This window comes from Pristiophorus japonicus, chromosome 18 (assembly GCF_044704955.1).
Source record: "Pristiophorus japonicus isolate sPriJap1 chromosome 18, sPriJap1.hap1, whole genome shotgun sequence".
Classification (NCBI taxonomy): domain Eukaryota; kingdom Metazoa; phylum Chordata; class Chondrichthyes; family Pristiophoridae; genus Pristiophorus; species Pristiophorus japonicus.
The window spans coordinates 115,385,754-115,405,526 of record NC_091994.1 but is presented as its reverse complement, the minus strand read 5'-3'; the positions used below and the strand labels follow the sequence as shown (position 1 = coordinate 115,405,526).

Genomic DNA, 19,773 nt, shown 5'->3' with positions numbered 1-19,773 from the left:
GGAGCATGTTAGTGCTGGAGAGAGAGGGTGTTCTGGAGGGGTCAAGGACAGAATCTATACGGCTAGAGTTAAAAAAAAATAGAGGTGCCATTACATTACAAGGTGTATTCTATAGACCACCAAATAGTGGGAAAGATATGGAGGAGAAAATTTGCAGAGAAATTACAGAGAGGTGCAAGAACTATAGAGTAGTAATAATGGGGCCTTCAACTATCCTAATATAGACTGGGATCGTAATAGAGTAAAGGCCAGAGAGGGGAAAGAATTTCTAGTGTGTTCAAGAGAACTTTCTTGAGCAATATGTTTCCGGCTAATGGAGGAGGAATGAGGCATTGCTGGATCTGGTTCTGGAGAATAAGGTAGGTCAGGTGGAGCAAGTGTCAGTAGGGGAACATTTAGGGAACAGTGACCATAGTATCATAAGGTTTAGATTAGCTGTGGAAAAGGAAAGAGAGCAATCTCGAGTAAAACTGTTAAACTGGGGAAGGCCAATTTCAGTAGGATGAGAACAGATTTGGAATCAAAGGTTGGCAGGCAAAACTGTAATGGAACAATGAGCTGCCTTTAAACAGGAAATAGTTCAGGTACAGTTGAGGTATATTCCCACTGGGGGAAAAGGCAGGGCAACCTAAGTCAGAGCTAGCTGGATGATGAAAAAGAACACGTATAACAAATGTCAGGTTGCAAATACATCTAAGAATCAGGCCCCTCAATCTTCCTCACTGCAATACTCCACCTCACACACACAACAAGCTCCCCGCTGGAGTGGAACTAAACTACAGAACCAGTGGGAACCTGTTCAATCTTCGTCGTCTCCAGGCCAGATCCAAGACTGTCCCAACCTCTCGTCGAACTACAGTACACGGATGATGCATGCGTCTGCGCACATTCAGAGACTGAACGCCAAGTCATAGTCAACAACTTCACTGAGGCATACAAAAGCATGGGCCTTACACTAAACATCTCTAAGACAAAGGTCCTCCACCAACCTGTCCCCACCACACAACACTACCCCCCAGTCATCAAGATCCACGGCACGGCCCTGGACAATGGCCCTGGACATACCTCGGGAGCCTATTATCGGCAAGGGCAGACATCAACAACGAGATTCAACACCGCCTCCAGTGCGCCAGTGCAGCCTTCGGCTGCATGAGGAAAAGAGTGTTCGAAGATCAGGACCTCAAATCTTCCACCAAGCTCATGGTCTACAGGGCTGTGTGATACCCACCCTCCTGTATGGCTCAGAGATATGGACCATGTACAGTAGACTCAAGTCGCTGGAGAAATACCACCAACGATGTCTCTGCAAGATCCTACAAATTCCCTGAGAGGACAGACGCACCAACGTTAGCGTCCTCGACCAGGCCAACATCCCCAGCATCGAGGCCGCTGGGCGGGCCACATTGTTTGCATGCATGACACAAGACTCCCAAAGCAAGCGCTCTACTCGGAACTCCTACACGGCAGGCGGGCCCAAGGTGGGCAGAGGAAACGTTTCAAGGACATCCTCAAAGCCTCCTTCATAAAGTGCAACATCCCCACCGACACCTGGGAATCCCTGGCCAAAGACTGCCATAAATGGAGGAAGTGGATCCGGGAGGGCACTGAGCACCTCGAATCTCATCGGCGAGTGCATGCAGAAACCAAGCGCAGGCAGCGGAAGGAGCGTGCGGCAAACCAGACTCCCCACTCACCCCTTCCCTCAACCACTGTCTGTCCCACCTGTGACAGAGACTGTAATTCCCGTATTGGACTGTTCAGTTACCTGAGAACTCACTTTTAGAGTGGAAGCAAGTCCTCCTTGATTTTGAGGGACTGCCTATGATGATATAGAAAGGTCAGAGGAGAAGTGAAAAGGAAGATAAGAGGGGCAAGGAGAGAGTATGAGAATAGAATGGCAGCCAACATAAAAGGGAATCCAAACGTCTTCTCTAGACATATAAATAGTAAAAGGGTAGTTGGAAGGGTGGGGCCGATTAGGGACCAAAAAGGAGGCATGTGCATGGAGGCAGAGGGTACGGCTGAGGGACTAAATGAGTACTTTGCATCTGTCTTCACCAAGGAAGAGGAGGCTGCCATAGACATAGTGAAGGAGGAGGCAGTGGTTACACTTGATTGGATAAAAACTGATAGAGGTATTAGAAAGGCTGGCTGTAAAGTAGATTTATCTAAAGTAGATAAATCACCCATAGTGGATGGGATGTATCTGAGGATACTGAGGGAATTGAGAGCGGAGATCATGGAGGTACTGGTGCCAGAGCACTGGAGAATTGCAAGTGTTACACAATTCTTCAAAAAAGTGTGTAAAGATAAACCCTGCCACTACAGGCCAGTCAGTGACATGGTGTAAGTGTAAGATGAAGGTCCTCCACCAGCCTGTCCTCGCCGCACAGCACTGCCCCCCCCAGTCATCAAGATCCACAGCGCGGCCCTGGACAACGTGGTCCATTTCCCATACCTCGGGAGCCTCTTATCATCAAAGGCAGACATTGATGCGGAGATTCACCATCGTCTCCAGTGCAGCCTTTGCCCGCCTGAGGAAAAGAGGACCAGGCCTTCAAATCTACCACCAGGGCTGTAGTAATACCTGCCCTCCTGTATGGATCAGAGGCATGGACGATGTACAGAAGACACCTCAAGTTGCTGGAGATATATCACCAACGATGTCTCTGCAAGATCCTGCAAATCCCCTGGGAGGACAGATGCACCAACATCAGTGTCCTCATTCAGGCTAACATCCCCAGCATTGAAGCACTGACCACACTCGATCAGCTCCGCTGGGCAGGCCACATAGTGTGCATGCCAGACATGAGGCTCCTTAAGCAATTGCTCTATGCGAAGCTCCTTCACGGCAAATGAGCCAAAGATGGGCAGCAGAAATGTTACAAAGACACCCTCAAAGCCTCCCTGGTAAAGTGCGACATCACCACTGACACCTGGGAGTCCCTGGCCGTAGACCGCCCTAGGTGGAGGAAGTGCATCCGGGAGGGCGCTGAGCACTTCAAGTCTCAACGCTGCGAGCGTGAAGAGGTCAGGCGCAGGCAGCGGAAGGAGCGTGCGGAAAATCAGTCCCACTCCCCACCCTTTCTACGACGAATGTCTGTCCCACCTGTGACAGAGTCTGTGGCTCTCACATTGGACTGTTCAGCCACCAAAGGACTCACTTTGGGAGTGGAAGCAAGTCTTTCTCGATTCCGAGGGACTGCCTATGATGATGATGACGATGATGATGACGTGGTGTACATGGATTTCCAAAAGGCATTCAATAAAGTGCCACATAATAGTCTTGCCAGCAAAGTTGAAGCCCATGGAATAAAAGGGAGAGTGGCAGCATGGATACGGGATTGGCTCAGTGACAGGAAACAGAGAGAGTGGTGAACGGTTGTTTTTCGGACTGGAGGAAGGTATACAGTGGTGTTCCCCAGGGGTCAGTATTGGGACCACTGCTTTTCTTGATATATATTAATGATTTGGATGTGTGTGTACATGGAACAATTTAAACATTTGCAGATGAAACAAAACTTGGAAGTGTAGTGAACAGTGAGGAGGAGAGGGATAGACTTCAGGAAGACACAGACAGGCTGGTGGGATGGGCGGACACGGGGCAGATGGAATTTAACACAGAAAAGTGCGAAGTGATACATTTTGGTGGAAAGAATGAGGAGAGGAAATATAAACTAAAGGATACAATCTTAAAGGGGGTGGTGAACAGAAAGACCTGGGGGCATATGGGCACAAATCAGTGAAGATGGCAGGGCAGGTTGAGAAAGCGATTAAAAAGGCTTATGGGATCCTGGGCTTCATAAATAGAGGGATAAAGTACAAAAGTGTGGAAATTATGATGAACCTGTATAAAACACGGGTTCGGCCCCAACTGGAGTATTGTGTCCAATTCTGGGCCCCGCGCTTTAGGAAGGATGTGAAGGCTTTAGAGAGGATGCAGAAAAGATTTCCGAGAATGGTTCCAGGGATGAGGGACTTCAGTTACGTGGATAGACTGGAGAAGCTGGGGTTGTTCTCCTTGGAGCAGAGAAGGTTGAGAGGAGATTTGATCGAGGTGTTTAACATCATGAGGGGTCTGGACAGAGTAGAGAGAGAGAAACTGTTCCCATTGGTGGAAGGGTCAAGAACCAGAGGACACAGATTTAAGGCGATTGGCAAAAGAACCAAAGGCGATGTAAGAAAAAACATATTTACGCAGCGAGTGGTTAGGATCTGGAATGCGCTGAGAGGGTGCTGAAGGCAGACTCAAACTTATCTTTCAAAAGGGAGTTGGATAAGTGTTAGGGGAAGACCCCGAGGTAGAAATAAATCTACTCCGAGACTACGTTAGAGAGTTGAAAACACACACAGTTTATTAATACAAGGTACCAGGGGAGCTGTATGTAGGTCCCTCAACCAGGCAACAACTCAATTTGAGTTTACAAAAAATGAGTATTTAAAGTCGTAAACCGCAAAGGTCACATGTCACTGCTTCTACACCTGGCATTGCAAAAAGTGTCTACACAATGAGTTTTTTTCGTCTCTGGCCGGCTTACTTCCTTATCTTCGGCCACCGTCTGGTGCGATGGGTTTCTTTCTTGCTCAGCGTCTTGTGACCTTTTCACAATTGCTGATCTCATCCTGTCATACAGTACATTTTCTAAAGCACAGCAATTTCGCACTAACGCTATTAACCCTTCAAACCCTCATTTGGCCAAAATTTTTCATATGCATAATTCTAGACCAACATATATCCGGTCTTTATGCAGAAATTGGTGATGTGATGTGCCGGTTCCGGAGCCCCGGGGTCTCCACTCCGGGGTCCAGGTTCCCATCTCCTGTTGCAACTCATTCTGCTGCTTGTAAAACCTCATCATATAGGTGTTTTGGACAAGTGTACGCCACCTTCTGAGACACCGCTAGGTTCTCGTAGTTTGAGGGCGGTTGGGTTACAGGTCTGCTCGATAGTAAAGATGACAGTGCTTTGCTTATACAACATTTAAGTAACATACATAGGCAATACAGCATTATTACCACCACCACAAAGGCAACCAGACCTTGGATTAGTGACGTTCCCATAGATCCTAACCACCCTGAGAACCAGTCCCACGACGTGGAGGCTGGTGGTTGCTTAAGCTTTTTAACCTCTTCTTGGATAAGCTCTGCCAGATCGGTAATTTCTCCCGAGCTATCCGGGATGTATGTACAACATTCGGCCCCGATCAGGGCACAGGGTCCCCCTTTTTCTGCCAACACATAGTCAAGGGCCATCCAATTTTGCAGAGCTCCTGTGCGGAGGGCTACCATCTCTGCATTAACCTTAACTAGGGCTTAGCTGTACCGTTGGCCACCTGTTCCAGGACGGAAGCCATGTTAATGGATTCCCTCGCCAATCTACCCGCTCCATACCAGGGAAACGCAATGGCCCAGAGTCTTTCAGTCTCCGTGATAGCTCATCTGGCTCTCCGGTGGAGGTCCTTCAGAGAACCCAGGTGATACATGTAGGGTACGATATAAGCCAGATAACAAGAACCCGTCCATTCTCGGCGCAACCAGGGGTAGGCCCTGTGACCGCACACAAAATGAGTCCCGTTGTAGGGTGTATACTTATTTATCGCTGGGGGGTCCCATTGGACCGAAAAGTCACCGTTTCTGTTTAATGACGGGAGTGTCACCCTACGCCCTTCGGCAGGTAAGGTAAGGCTATATGTGCAGTTACTGTACCCCACAATAGGATCTTCCGGTCGTCCCTGCCTTGTGAGACATAGCCCCCCTCCCTGTCCCTTCTTACACCTTGTTCTCAGGAATGGTGGTAGATAGGAATCGTTATAGGTTGATCGTCTCCACCCACTACACTGTTCTGGATTATACCCATGACTTTTAAGTTTTATTATGGTGCTGCCGTCTGCCTCTATGACATAAGAGCCAACACATGTGGATCCTGTTCTAACTCCAAACATCCAGCTGGCCGTCTCATTATCACTAAATGGGATTGATTGTAGGGGGATTCCTTCCTCCGAGTGTGTGGGGACATGGGCACAGACCCAACAGCTGCAACATTGGCTTTCTTGGCATAGGTGTATGACATGGACAAAAAGGTGTTCACATACAACTCTCTCTTGGTCCGTGGGGGCACTCTGGCCGGAGTCCTCCCTAGGCTACATATTACAATTACACAAAAAAGCAAACTGCACATAATATCGCGTAACACATTCATCTTGGATCGTCTTTATTTCTTCCGCTGTTTTCTGCTGATGCGTCCGCCTTCAGTTTCCTAGAATGTGTGCAGGCGCATGTATCTCCGCTAATTAGGACTTCAAATGGGCCAGACCAACGGGGAGCAAACCCCGTTCGTCCTGGCAGACATTTTACCATTACCTTCGCACCGACCTGTGGGACCTCCCTCTGGTCCTCCAATTCCTTCTGTCCGTCCCGGCCTGCTTGCCGTTCCCTCACTTCCTTCCTCAATTCCTTAAGTTGCTTACTCAGTTCCAAGACGTACTTTCTAATCCGATCCCTCGGTCCTACTTCAGATCCCCCAGTTATGATTCCTTCCGGCAGGTGCATGGCCCTGCCTGTCATCGACTCATGGAGTTAATCCCGTCACTCGGTTAGGAATTGCCCTTTGTCTCATCAAGATTGTGGGTAGTAAATACGCCCAAGCTTGTCCCGTCTCTTGGATGGCCTTTGCTAGGGCTGTTTTAAGTGTCCTGTTCATACGTTCCACCATCCTAGAGCCTTGCGGGTGGTAGGGGATATGAAACTTCTGTCCAATACCCAACATAGCACACACCTCCTTCATTATTTGTCTGGTAAAATGGGTTCCCTGGTCAGAATCGATTTGGATAGGGACGCCCCAACGTGGGATTGCTTCCTCTGCCAATATTCGGGCCACCGTGATTGCGGTGCAGTTTCGCGTGGCGAACGCTTCTACCCACCGCATAAACTGATCTATTATTACTAGACAGTATTTCTTGCCCCTTGAGGATGGTAAAGGTCACGTGAAGTCTATCTGTATACACTCCCACGGCTCCCTTGGTTGTGGTTGGTGAGCCATTCTAACCTTAACGGCCTTTCCTGGGTTGTGCTGAGCACACGTGACACATTGCTGACAATACTTAGCTACGTCCCGTCTCATTCCTGGCCACCACCAATCCCCAGTTATGTTTCTTATCATGACCTTCCGTCCGACATGATGATGCCGTGGTGTAGTTCCATGAGCATTTGTCTAATGCAAGCCAGGGCTATCACTTTCCCATCTTTCCTCCATACAAAGTCGTCACCCTGACTCCCTCCTTTTGTGCCCCAATCTTTCTTTTCTTCATCATTACATCGGCATGTAATCTCACAATGTCTATATCTTCCCTGGTAATGATATACATACAACTTCTTGCTGCACTTCGAAGGATAGACTTGCTTCCTGCGCCGCTTTATCCGCTGCTTCATTGCCCCTTTGGACATTGTTTACTACTTTCTGGTGAGTCTTAACCTTGATCACTGCTGCCTCTGCGGGTTTACTGGCGGCGTCTAATCGTAGTCTGATTCAGCCTTCATGTTTGATAGCCTCCCCGCCCAAAGTGATGAACCCTCTCTTTGCCCAGGCAGTCATGTAGTCATAGACTACCCCGAAGGCATAGCGGCTATCCGTATATATATTTGCCCGCCGGCCTTTGGCCAATTGGAGGCCTTCAGTCAGGGCAGTGAGCTCAGCTACTTGGGCCGACAGTCCTCCGTCTAACCTTCCCTTTCGGACAGTGTTTAGTGCTTTGTCTACCACCGCCCATCCCGTATGCAGGGTCCCCTGAATATATTTCCAGGACCATCCACGTACAGGATCAGCTCGGGGTTTTCAAGGGGAATCTCATTTATGTGTCCCGGTGAGTCCTCCCATTCCTGTGCCTGGCACTCCTGAGGCTCACCCACGGATAAGAGGCCCTCTGCCGGGCTCTCCCCCGTGTCTCGTACAATTTTTACGGCCCCATCTAAGGGAAGTAATACTGCTTCCCATTTGGCCTGGCGGGCATTGGACACGGAGCGCAATTTGCCGGTGTTGAGCATTTCCACCAAGGTATGTTTGGTATGTAGTATAACCTCCCTTGTCATTACTACTGGCTCACGAACTTTCACCGCCCATGTTGCGCAGTCCAAGGCTGCTACACATCTTGATAGACCTCCTGCCACGGGCGACTGTTGGGTGGAATAGTAAGCTACTGGGCAGGCTCAGTCGCCATGCATTTAAGTAACTAATACTCCGTAAAACCCACCCTCGTTTTCACAATGAATGTGAAACGGTGCGTTCATATTTGGCAGTCCTCGGCCTGGTGCCGACATCAGGGCTTCCTTTATCTGGCCGTATGCTGTTTCTTGTTCCGGGCCCCACTCCACACTTTCTTGAGCTGGTTTTCCTCCCTTAACTAGTCTCTGTATGGGTTCCGCGATTGCCATGAAGTTGGCTATAAAGTTCCTACAGTAGTTAAAGAGTCCTAATACTTTACGCACTCCTCGGACCGTTTTCAGTCGGGGCATAATGCGAATTGCTTCCTTTCTGTTGTGGGGTATTGTTTTTGTCCCCTGCGACAGTTGGTGCCCCAAGTACTGTACCTCCTTCAATCCGATCTGAGTTTTCTTGGGGTTTACCTTAAATCCCGCTTTCTTTAAGGCTTCCAGGGTTTCTATTAGAGCCCCCATATGTCCTCTCTCGTCCTCTGAGGCAATCAACAGATCGTCCACATATTGGAGGATGGTACTTCGGTAGGGGGCTAAATCTACGGTCTCCAAGGCTCGACTCATAGTTCGATGAAATATGGTCGGACTATTGTGAGAACCCTGGGGCACTCGTGTCCAAGTGTACTGCCTATCCCCGACCGTGAATGTGAATTTATCTTGGGACTCCTGGGCTAATGGTATGGACCAAAATCCATTAGCTATATCTAAGACTGTGAATATTTTATGTTCTGGTTTCAGTCCATTAAATATGATCGCTGGGCTTGCTACGATGGGGTGCTGGCGGGGAGTTACTTTATTTAACGCCGTATAGTCTATGGTCAATCGGTATGACCCATCTGGTTTCTTTACGGGCCAGGTTGGCGAGTTCGTAGTGCTTTCGGCTTCCCGAAGGGCACCACTCCACAAGAGGTCCTGCACGATTTGTTTTACGGCCTCTCGGGCTTCAGGTTTAATGGGGCATTGCTTATGAGGAGGGTGTTCGGGCCCAGGAATGACCACTGACTTGGTCTTTACCAGCCTACAATCCTGCTTTGATTGAGCCCACACTTCCCTCATTTGTTCACATAATGGGCCGTAGTCTCCTGCTGTATCCCAATCTCGGGTGAGAAGTTGCACACTTCCGACCTTTGCGTGATTGTGCAAATTAGTCTGTTCCCCGTACATCGTGATTTTGCGTCCTCCCTTATTTCTCCAAACTATTCTCTTATTGTGTGGGTCTATTATTGCCCCTAACTGTTCCAGGAGGTCGATCCCCAATATAGTCCCTTCTGCATTTGGGCATACATAAAATTGTGCCGGGATCAGAATCCCGGCTATCTCCAATAGAATTACTTCACTCTGGTGGGCTGTGGTGGCAGATCCTCCCACGCCAGTTATATGGACAACATGTTTAGTGGTGGGTAAGGGAATATCTGTCATAGATACCGATGCTCCGGTATCCACTAACATATCACACTGCCGGCCCCCTAACAGCGCAGTTATGTGAATACGCAGATCCTCTCCCTGCCCCACGGGGGTCGCTGGCCTTCAGTCTTTTCCTAAGTCCCTCAGCGCTGTGATTAGCTGCTGTCGGTTCATCTCCTCTACTCTCAGGCCTGACTGACTATTTCTTTTCTCCTTGGGCGCCCAACATTTATCAGTGGCATGTCCCTTTTTCCCACAATTGTCACATCGGACGGTTGGTCTTTTGGGGCCCCTACAGTCGGTGGCAAAATGACCCGTCTTGCCACAGTTGTAGCATTTCCCTCGGCCCGCACTCTTACTACTCTTAGCCATGGCCACTTCTTGTTTTATTCCCCCAGAGTTAATGTGGCATGCCCACTGGACAGCTTGGTCATAGGTGTCCACGACTACCACCCCCAGTTTTAAGATCTTTTGATGGTTGGCCGAAAGGCCGTCCTTAAACATTTTCACGAAGACTGGGTCGTCTCTGTTCGGGGCCGCCTGTCCCGAGGATTCTTGGTATTGGACCCATCACCTCTCTCCGTAGTCCTTGGCGTTTTCTCCCTTTTTCTGGCGGGTCTGCATTATCAATCCCCAATTTGGAGTGGATGCTCCCATTAAGGCCTGTACAGCCTGGACGCACCCTGTTCTAGCAGCGTCCCGTTGTGCCCTTGTGGCACCCACGGCAGGTATCCATGTGCCGTCACTGTGAGGGGGTGCTAGCCCTGTCCACCGGTCCTTTGGACACTTAGCCCGAACTATTTGGTGGACATCTCGCTTATGTATATCGTGGGTCTCATACAATTCTTCGAACTTTTGCCAAAATTCTACATTTCTCTTCCGTGGTTGTAGACTCCCCAAATCCTGATTCATCATTTGTTTTTCTGTGGGAGTGAAAGTGTAATATTGATATCGGGGGTTCCCTCCCTGTACGCCCTGGGTTACCCGAAGAGGGGCTGCCCTTTCTGTATTTACTGAATTTGACCCTTCCATCTCGGTTTCCTCATCAAAGGGAGGAGCCGAGGCCGCTACTGTGGCAACATAAGTCGGAGGGAGGTCATAATCTGATCCCCCCCCACTTGCCGGTTTGTTCATACCGCTCTCTCCATTTCTTATTCTCGGCTTCTGTCTCCTTACTTTTCTCTACTAATTGTTTGGTTTTATTTTGTAACACACACAACTGTTATACTAAAAGTACTCCGGCTTTCTTTGCCTTTTTCTGTTTCTGTTTCTCCCACCAATTCTTTTGCTCCTTAGGGACAGCCGAGGGATCCCACCGTCTTTAATCATTTTATCTATTAAGCTCTTCTGGTCGTCTGCATAGAACCGACTAAGAGACCCTCCCGGCCCCCATTCAAGGTCTTCCCCCGAGGCCATTATGTGATCTGACCTTCCCTCGCTTCCTCTGTGAATGAGTCTCTTCACGCGGGCCTACTTCTACTCCGTCACTTATTTATTGCGATGGGATTATCCCTCAACTCTCTCACCAGTTCATGCGTATCACACAGTCACTCACAGGTTTCCGCTGTCACTTTGTCCTCCCGGTGTTCCCTTCGACCTTAATCCTTGGCCATCACGTGGGGCATTTGCCCTCTTAATTCCGGCTCAAGTTAGGTGATTGAGATAGTTTGTGACAATTGAAGTGACGGGAACACTCGTTTCTCTTACACACCACTTATCTTACTTATATTCTACTTTATCTTAATTTCTACTCACTGTGTCTGTTATCAAACCTCCCCGAGTCTCACTTGTTCGTTGGGTGTCCGGCAGCCTCACCCCTGCCGGTTCGACGTTCCAATTTCTGGGATGTCGTGAAATCCGACCTTATCCCCGTACGCTCGAGTCTCGGTCAGGAGGGCTTACCGATACACCTTGATCACAGCGCCAAAACTATTGAGGGAAGACCCCGAGGTAGAAATAAATCTACTCCGAGACTACGTTAGAGAGTTGAAAACACACACAGTTTATTAATACAAGGTACCAGGGGAGCTGTATGTAGGTCCCTCAACCAGGCAACAACTCAATTTGGATTTACAAAAAATGAGTATTTAAAGTCGTAAACCGCAAAGGTCACATGTCACTGCTTCTACACCTGGCATTGCAAAAAGTGTCGACACAATGAGTTTTTTTTCGTCTCTGGCCGGCTTACTTCCTTATCTTCGGCCAGCGTCTGGTGCGATGGGTTTCTTTCTTGCTCAGCGTCTTGTGACCTGTTCGCAATTGCTGATCTCATTCTGTCATGCAGTACATTTTCTAAAGCACAGCAATTTCGCACTAACCCTTCAATAAGTATCTGAAGGAAAAAACAATTGCAGGGCTACGGGGAAAGGGCGGGGGGAGTGGGACTCACTGAGAGTCGCGGCACGGGCTCGATGGGCCGAATGGCCTTCGATGCTGTAAACATTCTGTGATTCTGTGATTCCTCACTTTCACAGTTTATCACCTCTATCCCACAGCAGGTATTGTTGAAAGATTCTCCTTCTATACAACTTGAGGCCTTCACCTGTAGTATGGTATTAAAATGCTTATAATTGACTTTCCGCAGGTTTAACCAAAGAGAGGATTATCGGTGGGTCTGAGGTGGTGCCTCACTCCATTCCCTTTCAAGCCTCCTTGCAGATAAGATCGACACATTACTGCAGTGGAACTTTAATTAGTCCGCGCTGGGTCCTGTCAGCAGCACATTGTGTCAAGCCGTACGTTCCAGGCAAATATAAAATTACAACCTCTCTTTTAAAATAACAAGTACTTACTTAAATATTTTTTAGAATAAAAAGTAAGCTCTTTATTGTCAGTGATTTTTTTTCTGTTCCAGACCATATCTCATCACGGTTGTTCTGGGTGAACACAGTTTGTCAAAGTCCGATGGCAATGAGAAATTCTATAAGGTGGCGAGACTCATTATGTTTCCTTATTACCGACATGAAACATTCAAACATGACATCATGCTTTTGAAAGTAAGTTGTATGAATGCGTATCATTGACCTGCAAGTATTGCAGATAAAAGTGGATGTAAAGTCAGGCTCTGTGAACAAGGGCACAGCTCACTGTGACACTGAGTCTTCGGACCTGCCAGGTTCCAGCTTTACTTCCCGAGTGTAGAAATTCTGTTGCCTCCTGTTTTCACTGGGATCCCATCCCAAACCCCAAGGACAGGGTCATTTCAATAACAGGGGTAGGTGCCCTGTGCCTGCATTGACACAACCGTGATGTCTGCCTTATTGGCAGAGTTCTGATCCCGCACTGGGAAGGTGGAGTTCGAATCCCGCACTGGGAAGGCGGAGTTCGAATCCCGCACTGGGAAGGTGGAGTTCTGATCCCACACTGGGAAGGTGGAGTTCGGATCCTGCACTGGGAAGATGGAGTTCGAATCCCGCACTGGGAAGGTGGAGTTCTGATCCCACACTGGGAAGGCGGAGTTCTGATCCCGCACTGGGAAGGCGGAGTTCTGATCCCGCACTGGGAAGGCGGAGTTCTGATCCCGCACTGGGAAGGTGGAGTTCTGATCCCGCACTGGGAAGGTGGAGTTCGGATCTCGCACTGGGAAGGTGGAGTTCTGATCCCGCACTGGGAAGGTGGAGTTTGGATCCTGCACTGGGAAGGTGGAGTTCGGATCCCACACTGGGAAGGTGGAGTTCTGATCCCGCACTGGGAAGGTGGAGTTCTGATCCCACCCCGACAGATCATTAATTCCTTCCTGGTGAGAGGCACTCTGTGATCCACAATAACACCTACACTTGCTCTCAGCAGATGCAGATAAGGCTGGGCCTATCAGGGCCATACCTAGTGCAATTCCCAAGGTAGCCCAGAAACATTGCTAGGCACCACCCCATCCTGCTGTCAGAACACAGACGGAGTAGGCAGAAGAAATGACCCCCACAGTGGAATTTTTTGTTGTTGGTTACAACACACACTTGGCAGATGAACCAATACTGTAGCTGAGATACTCATTATGAGCGAGAGAGTCTGTTAATCCAGCTCGGTGATGACACAAAATGTTCACAATGGGGCTGAAAAAGTGTGAAGGAGAAGCTAGATTCAGTGAAGATGCTCTCCAAGCTCTTGTAGAAAGAGTGAGACGACAGCGAGTTCAACTCTTTGGGGCTGAAAGCTGGTCAACCAAATCGGTTAAGGGCAAAGCTTTTGATAATCGAAGGTAAAAGCCCATGGGATCCAGGGCAAAGGGGCAAGTTGGATCCAAAATTGGCTTAGGGGCAGGAAGCAAAGGGTAATGGTTGATGGATGTTTTTGTGACTGGAAGGCTGTTTCCAGTGGGGTTCCACAGGGCTCAGTACTGGGTCCCTTGTTTTTCATGGTATATATTAATGATCTAGATTTGAATATAGGGGCTATGATGAAGAAGTTTGCTGATGATACTAAAATTGGCTGTGTGGTTGATACTGAAGAGGAAAGTCATGGGCTGCAGGAGGATATCAATCTATTGATAGGGTGGGCAGAACAGTGGCAAATGGAATTTCATTTGGAGAAGTGTGAGGTAATGCACATGAGGAGGACTTATAAGGAAAGGGTATACACATTAAGCGGTAGGCCACTTAGAAGTGCAGATGAACAAAGGGACCTAGGAGTGCTTGTCCACAGATCCCTGAAAGTAGCAGGCCAGGTGGATAAGGTGGTTAAGAAAGTATATGGAATGCTTGCATTTATTGGCCGAGGCATAGAATACAAGTGCAGGGAGGTTATGCTTAACTTGTATATAATACTTTGGTTAGGCCACAGCTGGAATAGTGCGTGCAGTTCTGGTCACCGTATTATAGGAAGGACGTGATTGCAGTGGAGAGCGTGCAGAAGAGATTTACAAAGATGCTGCCTGGAATGGAGAATCTTAGCTTTTGAGGACAGATTGGATAGGCTGGGTTTGTTCTCCTTGGAACAGAGGAGGCTGAGAGGAGACCGCATTGAGGTGTATAACATTTTGAGGGGCCTGGATATAGTGGATAGCAAGGGCTTATTTCCCTTGGTGGAGGGGTCAATTATGAGGGGGCATAGGTTTAAGGTGGTTGGTGGAAGGTTTAGAGGGGATTTAAGGGGAAGCTTCTTCACTCAGAGGGTTATGGGGGTCTGGAACTCACTGACTAGAAAGGTGGTAGAGGCAGAAACCCTCACCACATTTAAAAGGTGCTTGGATGGGCACTTGAAATGCCGTAACCTGCAGGGTTACAGACCTAGAGCTGGTAATTGGGATTAGACTGGATAACCTCTTGTTGGCTGGCACAGATACGATGGTAAGTACCACAGGGAATCGAATACAGCCAGAGTGATCTCCTGGACTAGTTTTGATCGCCTGGATGGGTCGGAGAGGAATTTTCCCGGATTTCTTTTCCCCAATTGGCCTGGGTTTTTATCTGTTTTTTTTGCCTCTCCCAGGAGATCACATGGCTCCGGGTGGGGTGGAGTGTAGAATGTTGTGATACATGGGGTGTCGCAGTTGTGGGGAGGACGGACTGGTTGGGCCGGATGTTCTTATAAAGAACATAAGAAATAGGAGCAGGAGTCGGCCATACGGCCCCTCAAGCCTGCTCCGCCATTCAATAAGATCATGGCTGATCTTTGACCTCAACTCCACTTTCCTGACCAATCCCTTCATTCCTGTAGAGTCTAAAAATCTATCGATCTCTGTCTTGAATATACTCAACAACTGAGCATCCACAGCCCTCTGGGGTAGAGTATTCCAAAGATTCACAGAAATGTCTCCTCATTTGTCCTAAATGGCCGACCCCTTATCCTGAGACTGTTACCCCTGGTTCTAGACTCTGCCTCTTAGCATCTACTCTGTCAAGCCCTCTCAGAATCCTATATGTTTCAATGAGATCACCTCTCGTTCTAAACTCCAGAGAGCTTAGGGCCAATCTATTCAATATTAGGCCCATTCTACTGAGTTACAACCAGAGAACTTTAGTAGCTTTATCTGTTTAATGTTCCCTGAGAGCTGCATTTATTAAGTTTGGTTTGATAAAATGGTATTTTGAGGCCTCTGCTTTGCACACTGACTTACTTATTTGCTGGGCACAAAAGCCAAGATGTGATGTCAGGGCTCCAGCTCCTTTGAGTGGCTTGGTATTATCAGGGGGTTTGCCCAATGGTGGGCAGAGCTCTAGTGCTTGGAGCAGGCAGAAGAATTAAAATGAAAAGGTAATGAGATTAAATTGACGTCATCCCTCTTCCCATCTCATGTTCATGGCGACGGTTCAAACAAAGTTGTGTCCCTGTAAGTGAGCATTAGTGCTTGCAGCCAGTCCCCTTTGCGCGTGGTATCTTGGAAGGAGTAAACAGCAAACACCTGAAGGCACCAAAAACAGGGCTTGTGAGATCCAGATCCCGAGTCTTCGGCCAAAGAGCTGCACAATCTGACCTCTGACCCGCAATAGATTCCACAATCTGACCCCTGACCTGCAGCAGCTTCCACAATCTGACCCATGACCTGCAATTGATTCCACAATCTGACCCCTGACCCACAGCAGCTTCCTCCTCGTGCTGTGCCAGCCACTGCTCTGTGTGTGTCACCCACTGCACCGCCCTCTCGATCACGCTCCAATTTCCCCAGTGTGAATATTTCTGAGCTGCTGCTTGTGAGGAATTGGAGTGAGTGCTTTTGTTGATGTGAAGTGCAGGTGAAGCACAGGTAGTGGGGCCTCTGTGTTCTTCCGCAGGCACATCGAGAAGATGGAAAAGATGAAGAGACGTTGCAATGCATTTCACAAGTAATTTACAGCGGAAGCCACGGCATAAAACTTTCATGATCAAGTTTGTTGACATTGAATGTGGGGGAAATGGGGTGAGAAGGAGGAGGTGCAGAAGGTCACATGCTCTCCTCCCTCCCAGCCTCTGGTACCCTCTGTGACCTCCTTCTGCAGGATTTGCAGAGATTAAAGGTCAGAGTTTGTGAGCCCTTCACCTGTAGCAGCTCTCTCTTGGGTATTATGGGCTGTCTTGTCCTTGAAAAAGAATTTAATAAGTGAGAATTGTATTTTACTACCATAACATATACAAGGGTGGTACAATACATGAGACATTACAGTTAGCAGGAAGAATTGAACCTCCTGGAGCTCTTCTCTCTAGAAAAGACCCAACAGGTGACTGACACCCTTTGTGACTGTGACTCTCCCTCCTCGTCCTCCTGGACCTGTCTCTGGCCTTTGACACGGTTGACCACTCTATCCTCCTCCAACGCCTCTCCACCATCGTCCAGCTGGGTGGGACTGCACTCGCCTGGTTCCATTCTTATCTATCTAATCGTTGTCAGAGAATCTCCTGCAACGGCTTCTCTTCCCACCCCAGGCATCGTTACCTCTGGTGTCCCCCAGGAATCTATCCTTGGCTCCCTCCTATTCCTCATCTACATGTTGCCCCTTGGTGACATCATCCAGAAACCAGCGTCAGTTTCCACATGTACGCTGATGATACCCAGCTCTGCCTCATCACCACTTCCCTCGACCCCTCCACAGTCTCTAAATTGTCAGACTGCTTGTCCGACATCCAGTTCTGGATGAGCAGAAATTTTCTCCAGTTGATTATTGGGAAGACCGAAGCCATTGTTTTCTGTCCCCGCCATGAACTCCGTTCCCTAGCAACTGACTCCATCCCTCTCCCCAACTTCTGTCTAAGACCGCCTATTTCCACCTCCATAACATCGCCCTGTTTCGCCCTTGCCTCAGCTCATCCGCTGCAGAAGCCCTCATCCGTGCCTTTGTTAACTCTACACTTGACTATTCCAACACACTCCTGGCTGGCCCCCCACATTCTACCCTACGTAAACTAGAGGTGATCCAAAATTCGGCTACCCGGTGTCCTAACTTGCACCAAGTCCCATTCAAACATTACCCCTGTGCTCACTGACCTACATTGGCTCTCGGTTAAGCAACGCCTCAATTTCAAAACTCTCATCCTTGTTTTAAAATCCCTCCATGGCCCTCACCCCTCCCTATCTCTGAAATCTTCTCCAGCACCACAACCCCGCCCCCACCCACCCAACCCCAAGATGCCTGCGCTCCACCGATTCTGCCCTCTGATCCCTGATTCCCTGACTATAATCGCTCCACCATTGGTGGCTGTGCCTTCTGTTGCCTAGTCCCTAAGCTCTGGAACTCCCTGCCTAAACCTTTACCCCTCTTTCCTCCTTCAAGACACTCCTTAAAAACTACCTCTTTGACCAAACTTTTGGTCACCTGCCCTAATTTCTCCTTATGCGGCTCGGTGTCAAATTTTTTATCTCATAATACTCCTGTGAAGCGTCCTGGGACATTTCACTACGTTAAAGGCGCTATAGAAATACAAGTTGTTGTTATTCTTTATATGTGCACAAAATAACATTTCAACATGAACTGTGTTTGATATTAAAGACCAAAACTTTAGTGAATCTGTTTAGTAAATCTACTGTATATTTTTTATCAGATGAAAACTCCAGCAATACAGAACGCATATATCAGCCTTGCAGTGATTCCAACGTCTGATCGAATGGTGCCTCGAAATACCTTGTGTACAGTCTCTGGCTGGGGAGTCACTACTGTTTACAGTTACAGCCTATCTGATGTGCTTATGTCTGTTGAGGTGCCAATTATTTCTCGTTATAAGTGCAACAGACCTTCTTCATATAATGGGAAGGTGTATGCCTACATGATCTGTGCAGGATACAGTACAGGAGGCAAGGATTCTTGTCAGGTATGCATTACTGGTGTCTCTACAAAAATGACCTCCTAATTATTGTCCCTTTTCAATATGATATCCCAATCTGAACTGTTTGTACAACGTTTCACATTGTGATGCAGTACTTCACTTTGATTCAAAGAGCTATCACATGATTTTGTGTAATAGACTTACTCAGATTGATCCTGGGTTTGAAACACGTAAAAATAGACCAAAACAGGGGGAGAATTTGGTTGCACGCTGCAAATTCCGGGTCAGAAAAGCATGCTCCATGTTGGCCTATTGTCTCACAAACTTTACAGGCCTGGAATGTCACTGGTCATGGTCTGCGCTGAGTTAGGGTGCTTAACCAGGGAATGTTACAATTAACCTCAGCACCCTTGTGCGTGGGAGGGGGAAATGGTCCATGGTTTCCTCACCTGATTGTGTGGATATTGGATGAGGACAGACTCCGACTCAAAGGCATCCTTTGGTTCAATAGCCTGCCAACACTCAGTCTGTAAGCTCATGTATGAAGGAATTCACAACGGGATATTGTTTCAGAGCGTTGCTTGTCCAGGAAATCGCCACGTGGCAAGAGTTGGGACCTTTGGGTAGGAAGGAAGAAAGTTAGGGATCTTTTTAGATAATGCTAAATGGAAAACACATTTTGCTTAATCTTTGTAGTGGGAGTGCGTGCAGATCTAAGATGTTTATTATTAATAGATAGATTAATTGCCAAGTATCTGGAAGACTACATTGATTTATTTCCTGCAGCACCACTGTTGGTAGGAAGGTGTAATTACAGCATGCCAAGTTTATATTCAATAGTTTACATTCGATTGGACACAACTAATGGAAATATTAAAACAAGGAAAGAGCATGTAACTGTTAAATCGGGATTGAATGATATCTGCAAGCCCTGACCCATTTATCTGCCCCAACTCTGCCTCACTTGAAGACTATACTTGGTCTTTAATCCCCATATGAAATTCCACGTGAAAGTGACGAGGATCTAATTAAAAGTTTTGATACCTTCTCGCGCGGATTCTGATTTCCTTCCATTTTTCCTGCAGGGTGATTCTGGAGGACCACTGGTTTGTGATGGAGTCATTCAAGGAATTGTGTCCTGGGGAATCAGTTGTGCGCATTACAAATACCCCGGGGTTTACACAAGAGTAGGCAAGTATATAAGGTGGATTAATCGTAAAATAAACAGATTTTGACCACTGCCTACCACATACACATTCCTGGTTACTATAAAAATACTTTAGTTGCCATGCAGTTAGTCGTTTGCTTATGTTAGTTCTAAAATCAAAGTTAAATAATACTTCAATTGCTATTGTTTTGGGGCTAATTAATGCAAATATCAATTATTCAACCATTTCTCAAATACTTTTTATAATTGAATGTACAACCATCGATTTTCCTCCAATTATAAACAAACATTACATTGAGTAGAATTGATGCAAACCGAGTTAA

The 19,773-nt window shown here is 47.7% G+C and overlaps 1 protein-coding gene across 1 annotated transcript in view; it reads left to right on the top strand.

Annotated features, from left to right (window-relative positions):
* Positions 1-19,517, top strand: part of LOC139229087 (trypsin-like) — a 33,730-nt gene extending 14,213 nt beyond the window's left edge. Inside the window, exons 2-5 of the mRNA XM_070860744.1 lie at positions 12,197-12,347; positions 12,467-12,608; positions 18,061-18,327; positions 19,368-19,517. Of these exons, the coding sequence (XP_070716845.1) occupies positions 12,197-12,347; positions 12,467-12,608; positions 18,061-18,327; positions 19,368-19,517 (710 nt within the window). The remainder of the gene's footprint in view (positions 1-12,196; positions 12,348-12,466; positions 12,609-18,060; positions 18,328-19,367) is intronic.
* Positions 19,518-19,773: the final 256 nt, after the last annotated feature.